The sequence below is a fragment of the Lactuca virosa genome, chromosome 4, assembly GCF_052849685.1.
Source record: "Lactuca virosa cultivar CGN04683 chromosome 4, Lactuca_virosa_CGN04683_v6, whole genome shotgun sequence".
Classification (NCBI taxonomy): domain Eukaryota; kingdom Viridiplantae; phylum Streptophyta; class Magnoliopsida; order Asterales; family Asteraceae; genus Lactuca; species Lactuca virosa.
Genome location: NC_136429.1, coordinates 128373492 through 128384433, shown reverse-complemented (window position 1 = coordinate 128384433; position 10942 = coordinate 128373492). Strand labels below are relative to the sequence as shown.

General features: G+C 38.6%; 1 protein-coding gene across 1 annotated transcript; it reads right to left on the bottom strand.

The window, feature by feature from the left end:
* Window positions 1–3878: 3878 nt before the first annotated feature.
* Window positions 3879–4522, bottom strand: LOC145105015 (uncharacterized). Its single transcript, XM_079042158.1, has 2 exons — window positions 4157–4522; window positions 3879–4073 (listed from the first exon to the last, which is right to left on the bottom strand). The coding sequence occupies exons 1-2, from the start codon at window positions 4520–4522 to the stop codon at window positions 3879–3881; spliced, it is 561 nt and encodes a 186-aa protein (XP_078898284.1).
* Between the last annotated feature and the right edge of the window lie 6420 nt (window positions 4523–10942).

Sequence of the window (10942 nt, the reverse complement as noted above, 5' to 3'; positions counted from 1 at the left end):
TGGTTATCGATAATGCTTTCACCCGGCGACCTGAGTATTCTTTCCTGCTTAGTGCATCAGCTACCACGTTAGCCTTGCCTGGGTGGTACTTGATTTCGCATTCGTAATCATTTAGCAGCTCGACCCACCTTCGCTGCCTCATGTTCAACTCCTTTTGATTTAGAATGTGTTGGAGGCTTTTGTGATCCGTGAAGATGGTGCACTTTGTACCGTAGAGGTAGTGCCTCCAAATCTTTAGGGCGAAGACCATGACTCCCAGCTCGAGATCGTGGGTGGTGTAATTCACTTCATGTGTCTTCAATTGCCTGGACACGTAAGCTATCACCTTTTCACGCTGCATGAGGACACAGCCTAACCCTTGGTTCGAAGCATCGCAGTATACTACAAAGTCTTTGGTTCCCTCTGGTAAGGATAGCACTGGAGCACTACATAGGGCTCACTTTAAGGTTTGGAAGGCAGCTTCTTGCTTGACCGTCCAGTTGAAGGGTACGCCTTTTTGTGTTAGAGTGGTGAGGGGTTTGGCTATCTTGGATAAGTTCTGAATATACCTTCGGTAGTAGCCTGCGAGACCCAAGAATTGTCGAATTTCTGTTGGTGTTTTCGGAATCGCCCAGCCTTCAATGGCCTTGATCTTGGAAGGATCCACATGAATTCCCTCCTCACTAACTACATGACCCAAGAAGTTTACACTTCGAATCCAGAACTCGCATTTGGAGAGTTTCACATATAGCCTTTCAGCTCTTAGGGTTTCCGAGATTTGATGAGATACTGACCGTGCTCCTCCTTGCTTCGAGAGTATATGAGAATATCATCAATGAAGACGATAACGAAATTATCGAGGAATGGACGGCAGACTCGATTCATGAGGTCCATAAATGTTGCGGGGGCATTTGTTAGACCGAAGGGCATCACAATGGCTGTATCGAGTTCGGAAAGCAGTTTTTGGAATGTCCTCTTCTCGGACTCGGAGCTGATGATTACTGGATCTTAGATCTATTTTGGAGAAGTAACTAGCTCCTTGAAACTGGTCAAATAGATCGTCAATCCGAGGGAGTGGATATCGATTTTTGACAGTGAGTTTGTTCAACTTCCGATAGTTGATGCACATTCTGAAGGATCCGTTTTTCTTCTTGACAAACAAGACCGGAGCTCCCCAGGGTGAGAAACTTGGCCTGATAAATTATATTCCAAACCCAATAAGCATGTAAATGACGTAATTGATCCGTTTGTTATTACGTTGGTTGTTAAGTTTAGTTGTTTACCAAAATGACATAAAAGGTCCACTTTTTGTAAAAAAGACATTTTTGGTCCTTGAAAACGAAAATTTACAATTAAGACACATTTTTGGTAAAAATGACACTTTAGGTCCCTTAAAACCAAAAGTTTACATTTAAGGGCTTGGTTTGAGTAAAATAACATTTTTAACCCCACTTTTGTCAAAAGGTCATTTTCGGCCCAAAAGTATAGTAATTATTCCATTTTGGCCCAATTTTGATAAAATTATCATTTTCATCCCTTATAATCGAAAAATGACATTTTTGGCTCAACTTTGTTTAAAATGACACTTAAGCCCACAAAAAGTCCAAAAATTTACAAATTTAGCCCAAAACCGTGGAAGCCTAAAATGAGGCCCATTTGTGAAAGTTTACACTTTTAACCCTTTTAAAATCACAAATACCACAAAGATTCATATTTATAAAAAATAAATCCTTTTTGGTCCCTTAAAACCGTGAGTTATATATAATAACCTCACTTTTGATTATTTTGTCATTTTTGGCCCTCTTATGCACTTTTCTTAGTTTTAAACAACTTTGAAGTGTTTTAAACCTTTTCTTTGTATAATAAGCTGTAACAAGTGTTATGTTCTACAAATATCATCATATTTTAGCATATTTTCAAGTTTATGAAGTTTTTAACACATAACCACAACTTATATCATGAAAAACACACATAATCATGCATATACTCATAGATCTACACAAAACAACTTGTATTCTCCCCCCAAAACATAGTAAAAACCGAAAATAGGGGGTATGAACTCAATTGGTTTGATGATTTCGGTTTTTGATGAAGAATGAGAAGGATCTCGCCCCTAATAAGCTTCTTGAGTGGAGTTTTCGAACTTAAGATGGATCTAAGAGCATGGATTATGAAATGAGGTGTTAATGAATGAAGGATTTGTCATATGATAAAGTTAAACACTAGAATATAAAGTATCTTACCAAAATGATGAACCTTGATGATGTATTCTTGAGCACACACACAAGTACACACGGAATTTTAAAGAGAGAAATGAAGGTTTTTTCTTGAAATTTCTTAGAGAGTTAAGAGAGGAATGTGTTTAAAGTTAAAGTGAGGGTGGTGGTGGGTTTTCTCCTAGGTCGAGGATAAGAAAGGGAAGGGAGAGAGAGTAATAAGACGTGCCTAGATGTATGGGACTTCATTGTCACATGTAAGGTATTATGCATGGATATTCACCATGCAATGGTGAGTTGTCTACCTTAGGATTTTTCCCTCATTTCTCTGTTTTTTTATTACAAAAACCGAGAATGGGATGAGAAGAGGGAATAGGAGATATGTTGGGCTACAATTTGAATACTCTTGAAATTGCAAGGTCCAATTGTGGAAATTCTCGGCCCATTGGGCCCTCTTAGGGGTTTACGGCCCAAAAGAGTGAACAAAATGGGTTTTCGGTCCACTTAGGTTCAAGAAAAACTCTTATGGCACATTGAGGCCCATAAAAGTGAAGTGAGATATTTTAGGCCCAACATGGCCCAAAAGGTTATAGTTTCATGAAATTGGATCCAATTAGAGCCCAAATAACCAAGTTGTGAGTCTATTGGCCCATTAGGCCCAATAAATGATTTCTAGTCCAATAGGGTTTGAATTGGGAAATTAGGGTTTCGAACCCACAGTTGAGTATATGAGATGCATTGTATTTGGTTTTGGACTTCCCGAGTGGATTTTGGTTCAACTAGTTGTTTTTGGAATGATCATTTGCACAAAACTTCAACTTAGGTTACAAGTTACACTGGAGTTGATTACATGAATACAAAATTTCCTAGCCAAAAATGCTAGTTTTGACATCATCCCCCCGTTAGAGGGAATTTCATCCCGAAATTCTTTTGAAAGATAAAACTATGAACGAGAGAATAAGTGGGGGTACTTCTGCTTCATCTGGTCTTCGCGTTCCCATGTGAATTCCGGTCCACGCTTAGCGTTCCATCGAACCTTCACAAGTAAAACGACGTGTCAAATTCAATAGAACAACGATTTTCACAAGTAAAATGACGGACAACGATGAGATTGTTAATGATTTAAGGGGTGATTAACACATTTTGTAAAGTAAGAGTACGATATGGAGTAGAGTACGGAAGAGTAGTATGCCCGACTTTATTTACAGGAATGGAGGATCCATCCCCAACTAAAACAGAAGAAGGAAACTTGCAATTATCAGAAACAGATTGAAGAATACCTACATCCAAATGAAGATGTGTGGTAGCCCCAGTATCCATATACCAACCAGTAGCAGCAAGATCATTAAGAGTCAGTGCATTAAACATTTATGGAATGGTGGTTAGCTCATCATAAACTGATGGAGAAGCTGTTGGTGATGTGATAAATACATGTTGAGGTGGAGTAGATGTTGGTGGACCGAAAGAATAATGAGTTTTGTAAGCTGTTGGCAAGGAGGGGTGCTGGATTAGAGGAGATGGACTAGGCAGGAGGCCTTTGGCAGGCTGAATTGGAGCACCTGTTGCATGGACTTGGTGATAACCATAGGCCCGAGCGGCTGGAGCTAAAGATCGAAGGGGATGTTACCCTTGGTTTGAGCGACCACGACCATGAAAGCGACCTCCCCTACCCCCATGATGGTTTCAACCACCTCTTCTACCACGAGAAGAACCACCACAATGGTGGTTTTGAGAGAATGAGCCATCGATTTTGAGAATCTGTGGAGAAGAAGAGTTAACCGAGTAAAGCGTGACACTCTGCTTCTGTTGATCTTGAAGCATTTCTTGTTCTTCCACTGATAACATAGAGCGAGTTTCCATAAAAGATGGAACGGGTTTCTGATATCGGATAGTAAGAGAAATATAGTGAAACTTGGAGGACAATCCATAAGTGTGTAGGAGACTAAATGTCATTCGGGAACCGATACACCAAGATTGACAAGAAGGTCTTTGATTTTCTTGATCTGGGTGAAATATTCAGAAACAGTTGAGTCCCCCATGGTGATGTTATTGAGCTTAGTTTCAAGTTGAATAGCCCGACTTTCTTTGTTATCACGAAATAACTTCTCAAGTCTTTCACAAATTCGATAGGTAGTAGACTTTTTCATTAGAACCATATCCAAAAGAGGAGTAGACAGAGTGTTGTAGATCCGTGACTTAACGATAAAGTCATGGTGAGTCCATTCAGATGATGTAGCAGCCTTCTCATTGGGGGGGTTATAAGTGATCATCAACACCGAACCCAATGCAATGTGTTTCAAATAATTCGCACAAAGATCATAATTCATATGATCAAGATACAACACCAGATGGATGGTGTGTTTGATGTTAATAAAAGAGGAAGGTTGTTAGGTAGGCATAGGTATGTCAGGCATGATCAATACATGTCACACCCCCGAACCGGGACGGCGGAAACGTCCGGGGGCGGATGACTTCATGTACAGTATCATAAAAATTGAATATGAATGAAACATAGCAACCAAACATCATACATTGGAAATACACACTTACATAGTTTACATATTGAACTTGTTCATCAGTTACACAAAAGTAAGTAAAGTAAAATTTCTTGAAGTCGCACCACTTGATCGCATAGTCGAGCTTATTACCTGCTACTGGATCCCTGAGAATACAAGTCGTTTTGAAAAAGCGTCAACTAAAAAGTTGGTGAGTTCATAAGCATTTTTGTATAAAATGGTTTTGCACTTGTTTAGAGTAGTTCTCATAGTGTTTTCAGAAAATCCGATATTTCTATAAAATAATTTGTATCTCGTTATAAAACTAAGAATATATGCATGCTTGTGATAGATTATCTTTTGTTTGCAAAAGTGAAGCGAATATTCCCAGAAAATCCGATATTTTCTAAAACGAAATGGTTTGAAATATTTGTGTCTGATCTTGTATTAATGCATGTGTGTTATTGTTTACGAGAATGCAAAAAGAGAATGAAGAAAATGTAAAGATAATATAAACAAAATGTAAAGAGAATGTAAAGAGAATGCCCTCAGATAATCCGATGTTGTCTGTGAAAGAGAATGTTGGTAAAACAACCCCCGAGGTTGAGTACCGGCGCGAGTAAGTTACCAAGTAATCCAAAGAGAAAAGAGAATGGTTTTCCCGTAAATTTTATAATGTTAATTCCTCTAAGTGAGTCGTTATAACCATACTAGATAATGACAATTTCGCCTGTCATGGCGTTGTTGGACGCCGACGGAATAGAATAAGGTTTTTGTCACCCTAGACTGCCCTAGTCTAACTGTAGTGAACAGCTCAGGTGTGGGGTGTCATCCCCGTATAGATCTGTACACAAACCCCCGCTCTCCCTCCAAGAGACTCTGGTTATAACTACAGGCTACGATTGTACACTCAATAGGTGTCAACCGACACGTCTCACTAGATCCTTAATCGAATTTACGCGAAAAGAAACATATAAAGTATATTCCAGACCCACTAAACATGTAAGTGGACAACTAAGGCCCACTAAGCATGTAAAGTATTTCTAGGCTCAAAAGGAATGAGATTGTATATATTTCGAGCCCAATATACATGTAAAAGGACAACTAAGGCCCACTAAACACGTAAAAGGACGCTAAGGCCCACTAAACATGTAAAAGGACACCTAGGCCCACTAAGCATGTAAAACGACACTAAGGCCCACTAAACGTGTAAAAGGACACTAAGGCCCACTAAACATGCAAAAGGACACTAAGGCTCACTAAGCATGTAAAAGGACACTAAAGCCCACTAAACATGTATATTATTTCTAGGCCCAATAAGGACGTATATATATATATATATATATATATATATATATATATATATATATATATATATATATATTAACTACATATAAGGTAACATGTCTATATGTTTTAAAAGTATATATAAGTTATACAAACTTGCATCTAAAACATGTATAAGAGCTTTTAGCATGATAAAAATAATTTCTTGTTTTTGACCATTCAGCCCCTGTTTTTTGAAAAATTATACAAAAATAATCGTAAGTCGAAATTTGGAACCGTAAACTCTGAGAGGTTGGAAAATGAGTCTACTTTGTTCATAATTTTTATTATAATTTTTAATGGCCTCAAAACAGTGTGAAAATATTCATCTTCACAGACTGGTTCGAAATCATTCCGGAAATGATAGGCAGTTTTGTAAAAATCGCCAAAAATTGTAGAAAAACCGTATGAATGCGTGCGAGTATTCATTTTAAAGGTATAAACCTGAAATTATTTCATGTAAAACAGGTTTCAAAAATATTATAATTAAGGTGGTCAAAACATTAGGTAATTAGACCAAAACGTTTCTGTTAAAAGCTGATCTTTGAGTTTAGGTTATACATGTTTAAACACAACACTTATTTTTTCTATTTTGTGTGTATAATCCCAGATCTACAAGTTTATACGTAATATATATGACAACACATACTTTTCTCATGGTTTTTATGAAGATCTAAGTGATAAACTTCATGTTCAAGTAAAGATCTAAAAGTTAAACACATAACACAATGGTACATGCAAATATCCAACGGTTAAACGAGAGTTGATTTGTATCCTCCCCCCGAAAACATGAAAAATACGAAAGATATGGGGGTATGAAGCTCACCTTGTGGTTTTTGAGATGTAGATGAAGAAGAAGATGAAACTTTGAACCTAGCTTGAGTTTTTGGTGAGATCTCGAAAATATGGTGGTTCAAGCAAGCCTAGAACCCGATTTTGATGATGATGAACTCGAAATTTTTGAAGAGAAGAAGAAGGATTGTTCTTGAGAGTAATGTGAGTTTGAGAGGAAAAATAAAATGGATAAGTGTGTCTGTGTGTGTGTGTGTTCTTGGTCGTGAATAAGAGAGAGGAGAGGAAGAAGAGTTGACTTTGTTGATGTGAAGTTTGCATGGAAGTATGTTGGTCCACAACCTTGCATGGATACATGAAAGGTAATGTATGGATGTTTGTTGGGTATAAGTGAGGTGTCACTATTTTAAATCCATTAAATTTTTCTTTTTTTTTTATAAAGGCCCATCGCCCATAAGGATTCTCGGCCCACTATAATTCTATGAAGGATTCTTGGTCCGTTTAAGAGGTTTTTCGACCCAACAAGGCCAAAAGGAGAAGTTATCGGCCCAATAGGGCCCAATAAGGAAGTCTTGGTCCAATAAGGGTTTTGGGTCGAGAATTCTTGGGCTAAGGCCCAAAATGATTTAGTTTGGCTTATTGGATCGAGTTTTGGGTTTATAGAAAGTGGTTTCGACTTGAATCACAATGTAGGAACGTATGAATTTGAATGGCATCGAAGTTTTGAATTTCGCTAGATGAGATTTTTTAAGGTTACTCAAGGAGATTACATTGTACGGGAATTCACATCTTAACCTAATTTTGTCATTTATGACATCATCCCCCCGTTAGAGGGAATTTCGTCCCGAAATTCGTTCTAAAGTAGTATCCCAAGTACTAAGGAAAAAGTGTGAGTGTCTCGGTTTTGTCTAGTCTCTTCGTTCTTAGGAGAATTTAAGTCTTTGCTTAGTGTTCTAGCGGACCTTTGCTACTGGCCTTTGACCTTTCTCCTTTGGTTAGTTGGGTGTTGGTCATCTCAGCCCGACACATAGGTATTCTGCCTTTGCGTCCTATATGGTGAAGTGAAAGGATGGTCACGGTTAATGAGGATCACGTATTTGACGCCCCAAAAGTAGTGCCTCTAAACCTTAGGGCGAACACTATTGTTACTAAAGTTAAAGTTTCGTGCGGTATAGTTGGTCTCATACTTCTTAAGTTGGCATGGGAGTTTCTAACTACATGATCCTGAACTAGTGGGAGGTCGATCTTTGCTTGTTCCTGAGGGCAGGTCGAGTAAGTCTTCGATTCGGGATAGGGGATATTGATCCTTGAGGATGGTTTCGTTTGGTTCTTAGTAGTCAGTGGTCCTATATACACTTATTTTTTTCATATTTATGAGTTAGATAGGCGTCTCTAAGGTTCAAGTCTTGGTTTGATAACCTCACACTTACTGGGTCATCCCATCGACCGGATACCTTTGGTGTTTATGTTGGTGCTAAGTGGTCTTGGTGGTCTGGTTACAAGAATGGCTCCATGAGTTGATTCGATCTCCGAACTCAACTTGGCATGTCTGTGATATTTCCGAAAGGGCTTTGGAAACATCTTAGGGGGGGTTATAAATCTCTAGGTTACCCTCAGTATCCTTTGCTCCTTGTTTCTTATCCCTATTAAGGGCTAGGAAAGAGTGTGGTATTACTTGCACAGGTACCTAAGGGTCTAGATGCCCAGGATAATTCGAGGATTGTCATTACAAGTTGTAGGGGTTTCGTTAATCGGTCGGTTAAGGCGAAGGGCCTCGTTTGCACATGAATTTCGTATGGTGGGGATCAAGTCAGCCCATGTCAATTGACACCGATGGGCTCCTTATTGTAATAGATGTCGGATTGATCTGAAAGGGATGGTTGTTCAAAATAATAGTGTGTTCTATGTACACGTTTGCCAATTTCGTCCTTGGTATTCCTACTGTGGCTACTTCATTCTGAATTTTTGGGTGTCCTAGCAATTCGAGTGCCTTGGTATAAACGATGTGATTTCATAGTCTGATTTCTATTAGACCTCTATATGATGGTTTGATGTAGCCTAGGCATATATAATTCAAGATTTAAAAGATTGTAGACTGAGTGGTCATGCCCTAAATCCATAGTTAGATAAGAAATAGGAATTAAGGCGGAACTACGCACTCTAAGCTTGTAGAATCTTAAATACACACGGTCTTACGTTTATACTAAGTTAGACTGAGTGGTTTGGGAACGTACCAAAATCTCGGTAGGTTCCTCGTTGCCCCTTTCACGTCTAGTTGTTAAACTCCTCTTGGTCCTCCGTTATTCTTCTCTGTAGGGCAATTCCTCTTGAAGTGTCCCGTTTCACCGCATGCATGGCATACAGGACTTACTTTTGGGTTGGGGGTTGGAGTGACGCATGGGGCCGAGGCCCTATAGGAGGGGGGCGGTGTGCCCATTCTTGTTACACCTTTTGCAATGAAATTCCCGGCAGACTCCCTAATGATGGTAGTTGTACTTGCTGCAGAGCGGGAGGTTTCCATGATATGGTCTTCTCGGTGCTGGGGTAGGGGGGCCAATGGGGGTAGGGGCTGCTACAACTTGTTGCCATTTGGTAGGCCCTTGATTCGAACTGCTTCCTTTCTTGTTCCCTAGCTTTCGCTTCATGACCTTAGGTTTGGAGTTTGGGTTGCCTTGGTAAATTGTCCCTCGTTGGTTTCCTTGGTTGTTACTACGGTTGGGATTGTCGACACCGTTTCCATTTCCATTTGGGTTGTTGGCGTTGAGTTGTGCCATGACGGCTGTCACGGCAGCTGTTACGGCGGCTTGGAAGGTTGTGGGATCTATCTGTAGAATTGATGTTTCGCCGGTTAGCTGGTTGTTTCCATGGGAAGACATGATTCTGTTGCATGATGAGAAACAGGTTCGTGAGTAACTATGGTTATTTCTAGTCGTATCTCATCTATGATTATTGATATGAACCTATGCATGTATGCATATAAATCACATGTTTTGTTTCACGATTCTCGTTGTCTCGACCTACATCCCTATGATGTATTAATGGTAGTATGTAGAAATACGTATTGTACAAATGTTAAGTTACCCTAACAGATTATAGATATCAGATCCTTAAGTTGGCTCAGGTTACACGAGTTCTTGGAGGGCGTACCTCTCTTGATTTACTACTACTAGTTGTGAAGAGTTACATGGTAAACCTAGGACTTTGTGCGAATAGGGTAGTGACTCTCATATGCCTAAATAGCGTACAAGGTGTCCAACCATTTCGCTCATTTCACGAGTGGCCTCTTCCGCTCTTTTCTCTGCTAAGGCTGCCCTAGCCTCAGTTTCAATGAGTTGTCGCCTTAGGGTGATCACCTCTTCCTCTAGAGGGCGTAGTCGGTTGACAAATGTATAAACAATATATTGATTTATCTTATTTTTATAGCATATTACTTTCATTCCTTTCTATATTAGTTATATACATGACAAATCTATCCAATTATCTTTCTATCTTTTGAAATAATATCTATAATTATGTTGCATGCATAAGATAAAATAAACAATAGTCAATTTAAGACTAAAAAACTAAATTATTATTCAATGTAGATCTGAAAGTCAACATTCTTATCTCCAACATCCTACTTTCATTTCTTTCTATTACAAAATTCTACTTTCAATGTTTTCTCATTAAAGCATTTTTCTTTAAAAAATATACAATGTTTTAATAAGAAATGAAAGCGGGATGCTATAATAAACTTTCAATTATCACAACATCCCACTTTAATATCATCTTGATTAAAACCATAAAGGGGTACTTGTTTGCAAGGCCTCACATAGTACATCATTGAAATGGGGTTTAGTTTTAAACCTTTTCTTTTAACCAAAATCTCCATGAATATAAGTATTAAAAGCTTCTCCAACAACACCTTCCATTTGATAAACAACACCAGCCCAATTAATGCTGATTTCACCATAGGAAGCAAGCAATACTCCAAAACGCATTATTTCCAGTCATGCAGCTACCCCTAGAATGAATGATGATGTGTATCTGTAAAAAAACAAATAAATAATAAAAGAAAAAAGAAAATATTATGACCTTTTTGATTGAATAACATACAAAAAAATGGATGTCAAACCTTACATTTTGATAGTCATT